Below are 18515 nucleotides of genomic sequence, written 5' to 3' on the forward strand. Positions count from 1 at the left end.
ACAGCCTGTCTCAGTACTGTTGCTGACCATGTTCATCCTTTTATGACCACAGTCAGTGACGATAACAATAAATTCTCTGCATTCAAACACCCTCCACAGTAACCAGATTTCTGTCCAACAGAGCACATGATGGAGCTGTGTTGTGCACTGTGTTGGATCTGAGCCATGAAGAAATGATAAAGCTCTGAAGACAAAAGGAGGTTCAACCCAGCACTGGCAAGGTGTAGCTAACGAAGTGGCAGGTGAGTATAAGGTTATAACACTCATTGTGAAGCACACAGGTAAGATGTGGCTGCCATTTATCGCTAAACTGTGAACACAGAGACCCCGTTTTGTGTTTCGTTTCTTCCACAGGTTAGTTACATTTTCCCTTGTTGTTCAATTTACCTTCGACTTGCTGTTTATTGAGACGCCAACAAACTAGTCGAAGCCTGTCAGGTTTAGGACAAAATGAGAACTGAATTAAAGTATGACTAGCTTTTAGTGAGGCACTATAGGGCTAGGGATCCTACAAGGGTGCTTAGAAACCCATCACAAACATGGACATATTTAAGTACAGCTGTTATATAGGATAGAAATTATGGTCTTTCGGAGGCAGCTTCAGAGCATTTTGGAAAGTCTGGCAGATCGGCTAAGTGCAAGACAAAGTAGAAGACATAATCAAACAGAGGCATCTGTGATGATGCCTGTGTTTCCAACAACCGTGGTGTCCTTAGAGCTCCAGTGGAGTCACTCCAGAAAACCATCAGTGGCACTTAGCTGGAAAATTCAATCTGAAGCCTGAGCAGACAATTTTATTCAGCATGAGAAATTCACTGAATGGGATACTGTGGTGAAGTGCACAACCCCCTTATTACACCTAAAAGACTCTTTTATGAGCGAAATGGTGAAAAGACGTCTTTCTGGTCACCAACCAATTGGGGGGAAAGCCAGACGAGTAGATGAGTCATTCTGTGTGGCAAATTCTAAAGTTTCCCCTTCTGAGAATTTTTTTTTTTTTAAGCGTACACTAGTTTTTGGTACATTTCCCAAGCATGCTGTTTTTATTGAGCCCTTGAAGGAAACAGCAAATACCAATAAACGCAAAGCCATTTATTTCTCTACATGTCTCATGTCTTGTCACCATATCGGTCACACAGGGAGTCTAATTTGCGTGTGGTGGTTAGCACTGTCGCCTCACGGCAAGAAAGCCCCCCATTCGAATCCAGTCTGGGGTCTTTCTAGATGTCGTTTGCACATCTGCAAGAGATCCTCCTACAGTTAGGCTAATTGGCGATTCTATATTAACTGTACATGAGAATCTTGCATTTCCTCTGCTGGTTGTTCACTGTGCTGCACTGTGCACACTCTGCATGTGTTTAGTAAAGCTTCACAAATTCCTTATCAGCCATGTGAAACTCTAATATGGCACTCTGAGCTAAATTCTACTGACAGCATGTTGATATGCTCACACTGATAAGACATGCTGACAGTTATTGATCAGTGTTTTCCATCATCAGCAACTTATGTTTGTGCATAAGCATGCTAACCTTTTCATCCACTGTCACTGAACGTTTAAGTTTTTAAGTGGTATACAAAGGACTAATTTTGCCATGACAAAGAAACATCAGAGGTCATTCTGGGTCATCCTCTGTCTTTAACAAAAAGAATTACAGTTTATCTTCTAGATCTTGAGGTATTTCACTGGGTAAGTTAAAAATTGTGAAATTCTGAGCATTTTCCTGGGAACCCCATGTATAAAAGGAATTTAAAGTATGAAACTTTGAATCAAAGTGCTGGAGTAATCCAGGAAAACAACAAAGACCTTGCAGCAGGTCTGAAGACTAGACTGCAAAACAACTGAGGGATTATTATCCTAAAAATTTTAAGTTACTAACTAAAACATCTGGAAAAAATAACTCAAAATTGAAAAAAAACAAAAAAAACCCCCTTAAGCTGTTAAAATCTTGAGACAATTTTGACTTACGGATGGCAAAAAACAACGCTTTTGTTGTTCAGAAACATAAAAGCGAGCCAAACTGATATTCTGCCACACAAGAACATGAAAACTTTTGTCTAAATGTTTTGTTAGAAGATGAAGTCATATCAGAGTGAGTTTCAGCTGCTCGCATGCCAAAACAAAAAGTGTTTTCTAAAAGTTCCACTTCACAGAGTCCTTCATAGGGTTTTTTTGTTTTGTTTTGTTTTATAACATGACGTGAGTAAATTGACACGATGTATTCGAAAAGACTGTAATCGCTGATGAGAGCCAGATGATACCTTTTGCCTTTAATGTATAGCCTAATAAGAAATCAAATGAAATATAATTATGGAATCACAACTTTGCCATCCAGTAGAGGTTTGTAAAAACACTGGAAAGAGAATGTTTATTTCTTAACAAAACACAGGATTACAATAGACTAACTTCATATAAATGCACAGTTCTCTAGTTCTATGATATCCCAGTTCTTAGACTTTTTTTTTAACCAGTATAGATTTCTTGACCTCTCTGTTATCAGAAGTTTTCCAAACAGCAGAAACAAGCAAAGTCAAGGATGTTGAGCACGACTGGAACGCATCTCTCGCCAATCAGATTACTCAGCATACCAGTTGTTTATCATTTGATGAGAAAGTAGTGTATGTGGTCGCTTTGGCAGACACAGATGGTGATTTGGTATTGAACGGTATGTTACTGTTTTGGAGTGAAACCGGTGATGGACAGAATGCATGAAAAATAGCATAGCTGTAATGAATGCCTGTAATGCAACTATGCACCGCTCAGTGTCCAAATCTGCCCATATGCTTCTAAAGGACACGTGTCCTAAGAAGGCTGAAAACCCCTGGGGTTTAGGACAGGGTTTAAATGATTTTCCATTACTTATAATTGACCCTTGCAAACTATATAATTTACAAGTAAAAGCTTTATATTGTAACCTTTGTAAAACACATTCTTTCTTTTTCAGGATTAAAAAAAATGCTGAAAAAGAAAGTGCAAAGGTGCCTGTGTTGCTGTAAATTTTGTTCAGCAGTAATACACTAAAATGTGTGGATCGGTGTGTAGCTCAGAATATGGATATTTTTCGTATAGGCACGCTAAACCACAGGACACAAGCTCATTTGAAAGCAGACCTTTATACATATTTACAAAAAGAAAAACAAAGTCTCTGCACATGAGAGGAGATCATGTGATGACAGTTTCATTCTGTCTGCAGAGAAGTCGTTCTGGAAAATCACAAGAGACGAATGTTGGCACTCAGATGTAAATACAGCATAACAGAGTGAGGCCATTGTAATGAACGGGGAGCAGCTCTGCACCTCGTCTTACAGGAAAAGCATTAAATGTTTAAGATGGTCCTCCATAAAAATGTCTCGTTGGAGTTCTGCAGAGAACTTTCAGCAGAGATGTGATCCGACATAAAATATACACGTTACACATTCATATATATACACACAATATCCACAAGGCAGGGTCATTACAAGCATAGTTAGGTTTATCTTTTTAATGTTTCTGGATCTCTTGAACAGTAATTCAAACAAACCCGGAGAGCAGTCGAAATTAGCAAGAAAAATAGAGTTGAAAGCTTTGCTTTGTTAGACTGAGGGTGTGTTTTCTTATTGAGTAGAATTCGAGCCTATATTTACGATCTGCATGGGTCTCTAGGGTAAAATGTCCATATAACACATTGCAGTTTGAGAGGCTAGCTGCATTGCCACTATTTTTTAACCTTTATGCTAAGCTAACCTAGCTAGCTAGTGACACTTGCTTTAGTTGACCTGATTATGGTTCTATTGCTCAGCTCTATTAAATGCTGTTATGTATTGTGATTTGTGATTCTATCATAGTTTCTTTTGCAGTAATGGATAGCCATTTGTCGTAAAAAATGGGCAGAAATCCTGCATGTTTTTTTAACAACAGGCGTGCACAACAATGGCTAATTAGAAGAGCTTTAAATCTGTGATAGAATACATAAGTGATTGTGGTGTTAGCATTCAGCAGCTTCAGTGGCAGTATGATAACTGATAAATGACACAATATTATGTGATGAGAAAGCTACAATCTCTGGCCCTCTTCTACAGCATGACTTTTATGCTGTCTTCCTTCCCTCACTCCCCCAACCGGTCGCTGCTGCCTGAGCCTGGTTCTGCCAGAGGTTTCTTCCTATTAAGAGAGTTTTTCCTTCCCATTGTCACCAGGTGCTTGATCACAGAGGGCTGTCCCGCTGTTGAGATTTTCTCTCTATTATTATTGAGTCGTTACATTAGAATATAGTGTGCCTTGAGGCGATTGTTATGCTGATTTGGCACTTTAGCTAAAACTAAATTGAAATTGAATTAATCAAAGCTTTAGTCCTGTTATGATGATTATTTGCTGGCTCTGGACATATTTCAGGGACATATTTCCAATTTTCATGAGCTCAGGAAATCTGCTGGAAAACCAGCTGTGTGACCAATCAAAATACTTTAGCAGTAAGCTATTCGACTCTAAATGACTCTAAACAGCAGCTTAACAACAGGCCAAATCCTGATTTCATTTTAGATTACAGCTGCAGCGTTACACTCTCTCACACACACTTTCATTTTTAAGAATTGGCTGTGTGACACTTGGACAGCTGCTCAGTGTCACACGCTCCCTTATAAACTAAACTCAGAATTAGTTCAGTGCTGTGACTTCTTTCATGTGGCCCGAGCCAAGAAGCAAAGAGCCAAGACACCAAGAAGCCAAACCCATATTAATTATCTGTGGGCTCTCTGTGCTTTGTGTTGATGCTATATTCTTCTTATAGCATCAAAAAATATCTCGAATATATTGCAGAGTTCCACGTTTGGAAGATTTAGTGACACAGCCCCTGAACTTTCTGTCAGCTACTCTAAATCTGATCCCATTAATGTCAAACACACAAAAAGACACACAGATCCTTAACCACATAGAGAGACGAAGCATACAGAAAAGAGACTGGGACCCAGCAGGACCCAGCATGGTATATATTACCGTCAGCAATGTGTGCTCAGCATCACCACTGCTGGATGATATTAAATAAGGGAAAACTTTGAGGCTGTTATTATTGGGCTTAACCATGCATGTAAATGCTCGTTCTTCCAGTATAGCATATAAAATTCGATTAAGTTTTAATTTAGTAAGTTTTCCCTCTGTCCTTTAGCTACACCTTTCTCTCTCTATGATTTAACTAGAACTCATGCCATGTGGGCCACACACAACAGCAGTACTGTTGAGCTCAGGCTTGATGTTGGAACTTTTAGTCTGCATCCAGTGTTCTGGGAAACATCAACAACAAGAAGACAAGCAGAAAAAATATCATATTTTAAATGCACATTTAGTTCCCGCTGCCTCAGACTGAAGCAGCGCTTGCTTTAGATGCCAATACGATGGACAAGATTTAAAAAACGAAAATAAAAACACCTCCACTGGTGAATGTGGGAAGGTACATCAACTGGTAACAATCGGACGTCAGACATACGTACAAAGACAGAACAACAAAGACACTCATGTCAAAAAAGTATCACAACTCCTCAAAGAAGTAGTCTCACACCAGATTAAAATAATAAATAGCACAAAGAAGTTAAATAGAGATGGAAGTAGCTGTGTTCGTTTAACATTTTAAGAACAAATCACAATTTACTGCCTCACAAAGTCACTCAAATCCCGCTGGCCAGAGTCCATTTGACGCCAGTCCTGTTTAGCACTTTCTCCAGTTCCAGCTTGGTATAATAAAGGCGTCTTTATGATCCGCTGGGCCTGCTTCATAATTTACAGTCAGATGTCATTACCAGCTGGGGCTGCAGAACCTGCAATACTGTGCTCCACTCTTCTGTGTTAGTCATATCCACTGAAATTCACCAACAGGTTGAGAAACATGCATTTCTGTACAGAGTTTTCTTCTAGTTTGGTTTACAGTTTAATCCTCTTGTTCATGTTGTATTGAAAATCTTTTAAAATTCACTCTCAACTTCTTAAACGATAACCTAATAGATGTTGAATAGATAGAAAGCTTGAAAGCGCCCTACTTTAGACCAGCGGACGACACTCAGTTCTGAATGTCAAAGCGAAGTTTCTGTTGGAGTTGGTGTTCAGACGTGTCTGCACCTTTTTCCTAAATTTGTACAACGTCCACACGTGGGACTCCAGATACACTCAACCAACACTTTAAAAAGCACGGAGCATTTTTTTTCCTTCTTTTGTTCACTTTGTTCCCACACCTAAACCAAACCGCTCTCTGTGTCGTGGCACAAAACCAATGGCAGTTTATGCCCGTGAGTCTTAACCGAGCCAGCATTGCAGAAGCAAACACTGAGGAGAACATAATGGAAACATCTCCTGTAGCGGGTCTGCACGGCTGCAACACAGAGCACTAATGTCCTGGGAAAGCTGATCTGTAACCTCATCAAAGCCGTCGCCATGCTTTTTCTCTGCCTTTCATCTCCATGGTCGCAGTCAGTCATCTCGTGGTCAGACCCCACCTATCTGAAGAAACCAACAAAGCCCTTACTGTAGGGAAACCGCCTGAAGGATTATATGTTATATATCCATTAAGTGAAGAAAATTAAAAATCATCAGTGCTATTTGCTGCTGCTCAAAAGAAAAATAATCAAAGTTTCTGCAGAGTTAAACTGTTACCTTGATCACTAACAGCTTGTTTTGGATGTTTTAGCCCTTTTCATTATGTATCACTGTTGTACATCCTAAGTTTTAAGATGAACAAACTCTTCACTACAGAGAACAGTTTGACAGCTTTCTTTTTTGTGCTGTTTCATTGGGTTCCAATGACATTTGAATGGTATTTGACAGCCTTTCAGCAAATACATATTTGCCCTTCTGTCAACTTCTGTTCTCTTTCCAACAACAAAGAAGCAGTTTGAAAATTAATTCCTGTATGCCAGAGGAAAGAGTGTCCTTGAAACTGAAGCGCAATAATTGTTTTGCAAAGTACTTGGGAAAAAAGTACTTCTTCAACTTCAAGAACATGACTTTGAAAAAAATGTCTCTCTTTCCACATGACAAAATAAATGGAAAGCAGTTTTTTGCCTGGAAGGTAGGAAATCAATCTAAAAAACATCTGCTCTGTTTTGAGGGATAGCTGTGATTCCTAATTAATGGGCAAAAACATGCAAAACCACAAGTATGGTCCTTTTCGGGACAGACGGGTTGGATGATTTTTCCAAATGCTTAAAATCGACTTCTGGAACGAGACTCGGATTTTTGTTTTTATTTTTTTTCTCTCTCTCTGTAGAGCGTCCAAATCTAAAGAATCCAATCAAATGTCCTTGTCATGACACAGAGTCAGTCAAACTTAGGGATTTAGGCATGCCGTTTATCCTTCATTCAACATGCGATGCAACCTAAGCCTTTTCATTCATACAGTCATTTGTCCCGGTGAAACAGTCCTCGCTGTCCAGATCCTGTACATACTTCAGTCACTCGTGTGTAGCTTAGCTTGTTTGTCTCTATAATGAAAGGACGCCATGTTTGTTTGTAGATAAGTGCATGCGCATGAAGTAGTCTCTGTACATACAGTATGTGTGTGTCTCAGTGTATAAGTTAACTGTGTATGTGTACATGTGTGCATTTGTTTGCGCGTGTGTGTGTTTGCGTGTTTGTGTAGTTGATGAAGTCACTGAAAATCTGCCCTCCCGCTCGTGCACACGCTCAAGCACTCCTTGGCGCCCTCTGCTGCGGCTTGCTCCTGCTCTTCCTCCCCGCTGCTCTTCCTCCGCCTCCTCCTCCTCCTCTTCCCCCGCCATGCTTGTGCCTCTCTTTCTCCTTGTGTGGCTCCGCCTTTGTGTCACCATGGCGATGGTGGTTGCGCGGAGGGCGGTATCCCAGAGCCTTGCAGTGCTGGCCGAGGTTTCCGGGGTGAATCAGCGCCATCACGTTCTCGTACCACGGCTGGGTTCCGGCGCTCTGATAGGACGAGGCCGACCAGGAAGCCAGGAGGCGATTGGCAGAGGGGCTCCAAACAGCGAGGCGCACGGTGACCGCAGTCCAGTGGTAGCCGTGCTCCTCCACCTGGCAGTGGTAGACCCCGCCGTGAGACAGCTCGGCTCGACGAATCAGGACGCCCCGCTCGATCACCACCAGCTGGTCACCAGTTACCACCTGACGAGAGATTTTTGGAGAGGAAATTTATAATCTGGATAATCTCGAACAAAGTGGCTGTAAAAAGGATTTGGAACATAAATGAAAGCACAAAAAAGTGTAAAACGTGTGACTGCACCTGGTTTAGTTCAGCGCTGTTCTCTCCAGCCTGTTTGTACCAGGTCACTGCAGCATGTCTGGATCTAGGCAAACACTCCATGTAGGTGCTGTTACCCTCTGCCACCATCATCACCCTCTGTTCCGCCTCCACCTGCAGCCCGGCTAAATTAAAGAGAGAAAAGGTGGAACAGGTTAAAGATATTTTACATATGCGATGGCCTGGTGACCTGTCCAAGATGAAGCCTGCTTCTCGCCAGTCTCAGCTGGAACAGGCTTGAGCCCTCTGAAACCCTACTACACTGGTAATGCTCTATAATGTGGCCTGAGCATAGTTCAACAGGTAAAGCAAAGACCCTGAATGGAAACAATGGAAGCTGCTCACCTCCCTGTCTGACACACTGAGTCAGTGGATCCTCATCCTCTCCTAAATGACGAGCATTCCTCCTGCGGACAAGCAGAAACCACAAGCTTATGTTAGACAGAACGGACAGCAAAGCGATGATTTTAATAAAGTGAGAGCAGCACTAGGGGAAAGGTCACGCATTTTGGGGTCACACGTATCATGCCTATATGTTGTCAATACAAACAATGCCAGTAAGAAACATAGTTTAAATAGCTCTATATAGCATTGTTAATTTGACCTTCAGATCAATCTATTGACATGAGCTCACTCTATACTCAGAATTCATTCAAAACCTTTTGAGCTATCATGTTTAAAGACAGAACGACACACACGCAAAACCATAACTTCCTTGGCAGAATCAATTTGCTCACTGGGGCAAAAGTCAGGATGTCATCATAAACAACCTAATCATAGAAATTATAGCCAGTTGTGATACTTAGTAAAGAAACAAAATCTTAATCATGTGGAAAAAATGCCTAAAATCTAATCAGAAAAATCTGAGCTTAGGTGTAACTTGAACCTCGTTTCTGACTATCAACAAATGTGGTTTAAATCAAATTTGGGAAGATTGATTCCACATTGATTCTTTTCATAATAAAATAAATTCAAGTCGTAAGGGGAAACTCAATCTGCTGTAATGTTATCAGTGCCGTCTGGATCTGGATAGAGCTGGTATGTCCTCCCTACCTGCGCACGGTCGGCATATAGGGGCTGCAAGCATGTCCGTCCCAGGTGCAGTAGGGGTCCCTGGCCAGGCAGCACTCAGCGCAGGCCTGACCGTACAGCTCACACTGGTAAAGGGCCAGCTGAGACACACCCTCCTTGGAGCCCACAAACAACCACTGCTAGAGGAGAGGGGGTGGGTGAAAGATTGAAATAGAGATGGAGGAGAAAACAACGATGGAGGGGGGAAAGCAGAGACAATGTGGGAGAGCCAGAAGAGAAAAACAAAGGGGCATCAAGTTCACTCCCCTGCAACACGGACACTTTGACAGTCACCAGAAAAAAAAAGCAGATTCATCTCCACTCTGTGAGTCACAAATCCAACTCAAGCTGTATCAGTGTCAGTGGCCACAGAGAGTGTGTGTTTGCATGCAGGGTGGAAACAGAGAAATGTGAGGATGCTTGCTTTTTATAATCTTTGTGTGTGTGTGCGAGCTGCGGTTTCGTTTTCTTTTTTTCCCCTCATGCCAAACTGTTTTAATAATGCAAGGTGCATTTGTGTGTGAGCATCTCTTCATTATTGCTCTGACTGAGGTGAGGTAACCATGGCAACTGGTGATGAAGCCGTCCTTGGAGACGCAAGGTGGAGAGACGAGTGAGAAGTGCGATGTTACCGTGTGTGAGTGCGGCAGTTTGGAACTTTGAAAGCGAGTCTCGTCTGTTACCTTTTTCTTTGAGAGTGCCATGGCTGTCACCGGTGATTTGTGCTGTGAAGGAGACAGGAAAGGAAAACTGAGAAACACACCAGGTTTATACTGAAACAAAGATAGATAGATAGATAGATAGATAGATAGATAGATAGATAGATAGATAGATAGATAGATAGATAGATAGATAGATAGATAGATAGATAGATAGATAGATAGGGTTTTACAAAGCACATACTTTAAAATACAGAGCAGGAAAAACACAGTCAGGTCTGACCACAGATATCTCAGCCACATCATTCAGGTTGAACCCAAAGTTGTTTTCCTTCATTTTACTTTTTGAACCCAAAGCGGAGTTCATTCTGGACCAAAATGTGGATTTTGTGAACTGTGATCTTCTCTTTTTTGGTAACTATGTCCAGCTGCAGTAACTTGGTCTTGGCGGAGTGACAAGCTTTAACCCTTTAAATCAGGAGTCCCCAATCCCAGTCCACGAGGGCCGGTGTCCCTGCAGGTTTTAGATGTGTCCTTGATCCATCACAGCTGATTTAAATGGATAAATCACCTTCTCAACATGTCTTGAAGTTATCCAGAGGTCTGGTAATGAACTAATCATGTGATTCAGGTGTGTTGACCCAGGGTGAGATCTAAAACCTGCAGGGACACCGGCCCTCGTGGACTGGGATTGGGGACTCCTGCTTTAAATCCTGAACCATGAGATAATTGAAAAAATTGAGCATTTATTGAACCTTCTGATTTAAAAATGTTTTTAATATTAATATGCATAAACTAGTTTTAATTTGTATCATATTTGTTCCATCTGAAAATTTTGTTCAGATCATTGCTTAAAAATCTGTTGTGCAATTTATTTAAGATGTAGAAGTCTAAAAAACTCATGCATCAAATATGATACACTAGACGTTAAGGGGTTAAATAAAGGTATTTACTGCATTTCATGTAAATATACGCAGTACTTTAGTGGTATAGTATGTGCATAACTATCTTTGCATTAACCAGAGCAGAATGGTGTCTTTGCACGCATGCGTTTTCTTACTGTTGAGAGAATGCATGCATTTCCATTCATTTCCATATGGCATGAACAGATATGGAATTCGTCACACTGTGTCTGCATGCGTTGTTGTCGCGCAGGCTAATTTGAAAAGTCTGTGCTGCATTATGTTGTGACAATAATGTACATTTGGATCTACTTTTGAGAGGTAATTGAATTTTTTTTAATGGAGGAGGAATGAATGGACGCCGCGAAGAAATGCAAAAAATGCTTAAAAAAACCAGAATCAACTCAATCTGCAAACAATGAGCTTTACTACAAAATAGACCAGCTCTTAACAAATCTGAGTTTTTTAAGGTTTCAGCCTGGTTTTCCTCACAGAAAAAGCCTGCAGTACCTGAAACACCTGCATCTGCTCCAGAGTGATCTCCTGACTCTGGCCGTGCTCCCTGTGCAGATGGATTGCTTTCATAACGAGTCCTGAGTCTAAAGACAAAATAAATAAATAAATAAATCATTCACCATATTTAATTATGAAAAAACACTTTCAAATGCCAGAAACACAACCTTCAACGTCACATGACCTACCTGTACCGATGAACAGGACGTCGTAGGTGCCATCGACAGCCTCCACTCTGTCCACCAGCAGTTTGGTGAACTTGTAATGAACACCCACCCTGACCAGGAGGGGTCGCTCTCCAAGCGGCAGGACATTTTCCTATTAAAAAAAAAAAATAGCAAGAATGCATCACATTAAATGTGAAATCTTTGACTAATAAATTTGTTCAGCCAGTCTTGCTATTCATCATTAATACAGCAAAGGTTTCATATTCCCTGTGATGAAGCGGTGCCCTGTTGGCAAGGACTGCTAATTTAATTTCCTATGTTCACTTCAGAATTTAGACAGAAATAGAGAGAAAAAAAAAGCTTGACCTGCTGTAAAATGCGGCAATCTAATTAAGCTAAACTGGCTTAATTTAATAAAGTGTAATATCAGCCAAACCTGCAGCAGCGGATGAGTTCTGCTGAAGAAAATGACGTCGTCGGGATACTCTCTGGTTGAGCTATAGCTTCCATATGTACTGCTCGGACACTGAGAAAGAAAGAGAGAGACAGAGATTGAGATCATAATGTTTCCAGTTTTTCATTTTGAGCATTCTTATATGGAAATTAAGCACAATTTTCCAAAATTAAATGACCCACCATCAAAGACAGCATATTATTGCAAATATATTACCTTGGTAAATCACGCATTTGCTTTTAGAGAAATACAAAAAGTCACCTGGAGAGATAGCGGCGGTATCTACCAGTTTTGAGTATGAACTTACTGTTCCTGGCCGTGGATAGGGCACCTTGCCTGTAAATTCTGCCCATTTATACTGAGGCCCCTCCTTATGCAGGAAGTTCCCTTTAAAGGCTCGAACCACATCCTCCATTCGGTAAACACACACTGCTGAACCGTTCAGGATATCACTAAGGACAAGACAAAAGGAGAGCAGATTCAGACATCAGATATGTCTGAAGCAGAGCATACCTTTGATTACTTTACTTGATATACTGCAAAGGTCTTTAAGCAGTAAATGGAGTACTGTATTAGGAGCTGTGACTCATTGTGGCTTTCCAGCTTGAATGCATCAATTAAATGAATGCGCTCCAACCCAAAATCCAGCCTGGGTGAATGTGCTGCTTTCAGCACATCGGTCCCCACTGTAACACATCCCATCCACTGCAGTTAAGATCACACATTTCTGGAGGATTTGTGGCAAAGCACGCCCGAGCTAGAGATTCTAGCAAAGCAGAAACAGAACGGATAGAAAGGCAATGTTATGATGAATCAGGGCGCTCTTAGGGAGGAAGCTTTTTTCTCTCCTCGGTGGTCAGAGGCCTCATTCAGATGCCAAATCATACAGAGTGCAAAAGTGAACCGTGACGTTGGAAAAAAGCATTCATGTCAGCCTCTAAATTGTGTTTTTACAAGTTGGGGATGTCACCTTTACGCTTGTAAATTCTCCTCTTTCCTATTCTGTTTTGTTTGTAAGTGGCCTCCTCTGGAAGCTCACCTGCACAAACATTCCTCCACCTGAGCAGACCTCAGTCCCGTGTTGCTTTTTGCAGTTGTGCTTTAATAATTATTAGCTGCGTTGCAAGTTATTGGCAGTGCTGTTAGTTTCATGGAGTGGTTCAACTTTACCAAAGGTGTGCTACCAGGAGTTCAGCTTTTGGGTCTAGTTTTAGTTTGGGTCCCGGCCACTTTGCATTGCGAGAATAAATGTGACAACAAGGCTATCAGTGGGCAAAATCAATTAATCTAATCGGCTGTCTGATAAATTATGAATCACAAACAATTAAAAATAAAAGCAGAGAGCAAAATAAAAGCAAAGAACTGTTAACACACTTGCCTTCATCACAGGCATAAAAACCAGCACGTGTGCAATCGTTACTGTACCAGAGAGACAAGTCTCCTTTCAGAAGGAATGACCTTTTTGCTCTTTTCCAGTTCTGTGGTTGCGACCGCACCCTTGGTGATGCTTTGGATTTCTGTTCCCTGCTGAGATTCCACACACTTTCCAAAACCCCAAAAAACAGACCAACTCCCTGCTCCGCCATGCCAGATGCCGTCATACTTTTGCTGCTACTGTGGAGCTCTGGCGTCCAGCTCAGAAACTGTGTTATTCTCTGGATATGCAACATGGTCAGTGGAGTGAAGAAAATGAGAAAACGCAGCCTTTTTCTTTTACTTTAGTTAGGCTGCTCGCTGGATCATTTTTTACTAGTTTTTCAGACAGAACCTGCTTTTTTCATGTCTGTGTTTTTTCAGCAGACATCTGCGTGAGCTTTTATGAAAGCCTGTCTATCCGGACAACTGCCTTTTTTAAACTAACAGCCTTTGATGGTCTGAAAGAATATTTTTGCTTCTTCTCTATTATGTCTGACATGTATGCAATTTGTACATTTCCTAGACTTTAACATAGACTTTAACAGAAAGCAGATATCCTGTGGACTGCTTCATAGTAGCCTTTTTATAAAGGGTATTTATTATTCCTTTTTTCAGTCATGTAAGTTAAACATGGTCAAAAGTTTCAAATAATTAAGACCAGCATATGTACAACTGATCTTGCAAGCCTTACTTCTGGCTCTTTGTGACCTCATCGGGAACATATAAATTGGGGGCCAATCAGAAGAAAGTTGGTTGAAAGGCCCTAAAGCACTTGTCCTCAAAAGCAATTTTTTTTTTAACTGTGAGTTATGCAAAGCTGCTTTAGAGTCTTGTTGAAAATCATCAACTCCTTATTAAAGTCACAATTCATTTTTTTGCAATTTTGTCCTCATGCACTTCTTCCAGGATCTCAAAATTGCCTTTTTGTCTATTTGTGTGTGAAAAAATACAGTAGAAGTCAAGTTGTAACCTTTCTGTAACACAAACACACACACAGCTGGACACAGACGAAGAAACTGTGCACTGATGATGACAACTGTGAAAGCTCATATACGCTCCATGTTGTTCACATGAATGGATGCATTTCATTCATGAGTCACTGTGACATGAGACCCGGCGGGTGGTGTGTATCTCACAGCGTGTGACATCAACATCTGGATGTGAAACATGGAGCACTCATATCCTGTCACAGACGCTCTCCTGACTGGCTGTCATCGTGTGTCATCACAGTACAGGACAGTGCAGATGATCATTTATTCAGTATTTGAAGAAAAAAAAAAAACGTTATACTTTTATTTTCTCCATATTTTAAAATGATCACCACTAAAAAAAAGCTTCTTATATCACATGTGTAAGCTTCATGTTTTAACTTGTTAAAAATGACATGTTGAGGAGTTACTGTGTGGGTCAACAAGTATTTATCATTAAAGATCTGATGCTTCTGTCATCTGTTTTTAATTCAGTGTCTGGTTAGTGGTTTGAAATTCTCACTAAAACCTCATCAGCCTCCACTGTCATCGGCAGTTCAATTTACGGCTGGCTTTAAACTGCTTTTAAAACTTTTATTTAAACAATTACAGCAATTCCTGCCTCTGGGGCCCCAAGAAACCCAATGCTCCATAATAAAACTGTCACCAAAAAGTATAACTATGCATACCACGGATCCTATTTCAAAATAAACTATTGACAAGTCATCTAATCCTTTTCAAGAAATCATATTTATCCTGTACATGTTGAGTACACAGTTACTCTTCTCCTCTCTTCCACTCTTTTGCACTCCATTTCTATTCTATTTTTTTTGCATGGCTTGATCAATACAGAACTAAATGCTAAGGACTAAAGTCCTTCTAAAACTAGTCTGTCCAGTGTAAAAGTGAAGGGACTCCCTCCCATCTACCACCATATACTGACATTTTGCACACATAAACAAGGGTATGCAGTTTACACACCACCCATTCAAGTTACTCAATTCCCATGATTTCTGCTTTACAGAGGCACATACCTTGAAGTGGTAAAAAGGCCGTAGATGAGAGGATTCTTCTTGTCTTTCCCGTGGAGGATGAAGACGTCCTCTGAATGGAGAACATCCAGACATAATGATGAAAGGAAGGGAGGGATAAGGAGAAAGACGGGGAAGGGAAATGGAAGGAAAGACATAAAAATGTTAGTCAGAAAAGATCAGAATGATGTCTGAATTACGGAGAAGTTTTGGAGAGTTGCACAGGACTGCATAAACTCTACGTGTCTGTATTCATGTGAGCAATGCTCATGAGTCTGTGTAACAGTCTATTTTCTTTATTTGTGTGAGTGTGTGTTCAGTTTTAGGTACTCTGTATTCATTATGTGTATGCCCGTGTGCGTATCTGAGTGTGCGCATCTATCAGTCTGACTGTGTGACTAATAGCGTCGGGCATGCTGGCAGCATGGCTGACTGGCTGCTTGTAATGAATCTGTAGCCATTAATAACCAGCCGCAGTGGGAGAGCCGAGCGCTCCGTCCGCCACAGGAACACAGCACCTGCTGTCACACACACTAACACCACACCTCGGTCTCCACTCGTCATTTCAGACACAGCGGATCACACACACACACACACACACATTTGATATGTTTTTCTCACTTTGGCGTCGCTCTGATAGTGATCCGGTCATGCAGCGCAATCAGGTGTAGTGCGGATTTGTTTTTTTAGCTCTTTCCATCTGTCTGCCTTCGACACCTGATAGCTCAGCGGCCTTCACACTGCATTTGAATACAGCAGGTAAAACTGTGGGGTCTTTTTTTTTTAATGAACTTGTAGATTTAAGTTCAAATGCTAAAAGTATCCTCAGAAGTGTTAAGGAAAAAAGGAAAAGAAAAAGTGGGGCAGCTGTGGCCCCATCTACTAATGGGAAGGTCGGTGGTTTGATCCCTAGCTCCTCCGGTGTCCTCGTGTCAAAGTGCCCTCGGGCAAGACTGAACTGCAAATTGCCTCTGATGTTTTCATCGGAGTGTGAGTGAGTGTGTGATAGTTAGAAAGTGATTAACTGTTTTATTTGTATCTTCTGTTCCCATCAGATTCAATTTAAGTCCATGAAAAAGGTTACAAATACTTTGGAGGTCCAAAAATGGTGCCTTAGACACTGTGTGTATGATAAAGAAATAAAGCGACTTTTGACTACAGCTCAGGAGTGTAAGGCTGGCAGATTCCCAGCTCCTCCAGCCTGAGTATGGAAGTTTTCTTTGGAAATATGCTGAATCGTAAAATATTGCCACATCATCACTTTGTGTGTGACAGTAAAGGTGCTGAATGTATAGCATAAAAAGCAAATGGGTCAATACATCTTGAGTTGTGAAGCACTTTACCACAACGCTCATAACTCTGATTCATGGGGGAGTAAAATAGGAACAAACTGATGTGACATGAACTCACAATCAAATAAAACAGACTGGTAATAAAAAGCCCACAACTGGGAACACATATAGACTGACAATGGAAACATTGTGTCTCGTATGAAGCACCAGTGGTTCAATACTGACAAATTGTGATAAAACATTAAAAAAAAAACACATTAAAAAAATTAATTAATGTTCCTGAAAGTTTTGCACAGTTTGACTTTTTTGCCTCCCGTATTTCCACTTTTGTTCATCGCTGTGTTATTCAGTTGTCTGCACTTGCAGCTCACACTAGACCTTGGCTTTCACAGTTTATTTAAATCAGAATAAATCAAAGGTTTTCTGTTCTGCACTTTTGTCTCAGATAAGAGCAGGGAATGTTTTATCATCCCATCACAATGGAGGAGAATGGAGCCCTTTGTTTTCCGTGCAACACGCTGTGATAATCTATAAATACATGACTCCTAGGGCTCCTTTCTTTTTGCTTCCTACTTTTGTGGCAAATAGCTTTAAAAGTTCCCGAAACTCTACAAACAGGTTCGACCCAAGGAGTACTCAATGAGTGCCCCGTATGTCTCTACTTTTATTCTTCTCCACTCCCATGCAGAGGCAGATATGTTGTTGTGGTGTTGGAGACGACGAAGCGTATCAATGTTCCCACATTCCTGCCGTTCCTGCTGCTTCAGGTGGCCTCCGTGGAACTACGGCCCTGCAGGAAGGCTAATCTCATCTCGACACAGCTACACACACTTGCAGCTGCCACACACAGTGGCAGATTTGGGAGCACACAAAGAGAAATAAAGGCATGTATAGCCACATTCATGCACCCACACATACCAAATTGTTAAACTGCAGGGAGCAAGGAACATTGACTCAAACTCGCATGGTACCGATAGACACACAAACACCCACACAGGCCCCTCAGGATAGGGAACCGTAGAGTATGGGTTGTCTGCTGCCTCCAGCGTACCAATTGCTCACTCCCTCTTCCCTTTAATATATCACTTCTTTGTTATTGCATTTTATTTACTGCTTCTTTGAGCTCTTCCTGCCTTTAAATCACAATGCAGATGCCCCCATTTGTGTTATCACTCCTTTTACCTCTGTTCCTGTTTCCTATCACTCCCTAGTTACTCATATCATCCCTCCATCTTTCTTAACAGCCACTTGTCCACTTTCCCATCATTTGTTCGAGCTTATCTTCTACTCTCACATCTTCCAAAGAATGCCTTTCATTAATCAAAACCTTTATCATCTGTTGGTTTACTTTGCCTCTCTGTGTCTACCTGTTTTTCTTTTATGGCCTTCATGCCTTATTACTCTGGATGTTGTATATCCTGAGCGTTCAACACTTTCATCTGAAGCTCCTCAAAGTTTTGTTCAAAGAAGAGATGAGTCAGACTAAAAAGAAGGGCATTGTAAGATGCACATCTACACCCACAGAGCTCAATTTTATAGTCACACAGCCACCCTGGTGGAACCCTTCTGAGTACAGATGAAAGGCCCTTTAAAACCTAGTGGAAACAAGTTTACCAGGTGATGGGATTGCAGTCAAACAGAGGAATGAACAGATGAAACTCATCTGGAAGTGCAGCCAAGCTGGCATTGGACTTGTATTTAGATACACCACATTTGGACAGAACAATACTTGGCCTTGTTAAAGACTAATGCACTACTGCAGGAAAAATACTTTTAATGTTGCAATCTAATGTAATTACATTAGGCTTCAGTCA

The 18515-nt window shown here is 41.1% G+C and overlaps 1 protein-coding gene across 2 annotated transcripts in view; it reads right to left on the reverse strand.

Annotated features, from left to right (window-relative positions):
• Positions 1-2996: 2996 nt before the first annotated feature.
• The window catches only part of sema3h (sema domain, immunoglobulin domain (Ig), short basic domain, secreted, (semaphorin) 3H), a 53319-nt gene continuing 37800 nt past the window's right edge, over positions 2997-18515 (reverse strand). The window contains exons 9-18 of one of the 2 annotated variants that reach the window (XM_063463307.1): positions 15413-15482; positions 12302-12446; positions 11977-12066; positions 11562-11691; positions 11371-11459; positions 9983-10024; positions 9282-9436; positions 8574-8635; positions 8211-8353; positions 2997-8092 (exon numbers count right to left, since the gene is read on the reverse strand). In XM_063463307.1, coding sequence (XP_063319377.1) covers positions 7643-8092; positions 8211-8353; positions 8574-8635; positions 9282-9436; positions 9983-10024; positions 11371-11459; positions 11562-11691; positions 11977-12066; positions 12302-12446; positions 15413-15482 — 1376 coding nt within the window. In that variant the 3' untranslated portion in view covers positions 2997-7642. Of the gene's footprint in view, positions 8093-8210; positions 8354-8573; positions 8636-9281; positions 9440-9982; positions 10025-11370; positions 11460-11561; positions 11692-11976; positions 12067-12301; positions 12447-15412; positions 15483-18515 lie in introns of both variants that reach the window. The other variant, XM_063463306.1, reaches the window with a different exon arrangement.

Source organism: Pelmatolapia mariae, linkage group LG20, assembly GCF_036321145.2.
Source record: "Pelmatolapia mariae isolate MD_Pm_ZW linkage group LG20, Pm_UMD_F_2, whole genome shotgun sequence".
Taxonomy (NCBI): Eukaryota; Metazoa; Chordata; class Actinopteri; order Cichliformes; family Cichlidae; genus Pelmatolapia; species Pelmatolapia mariae.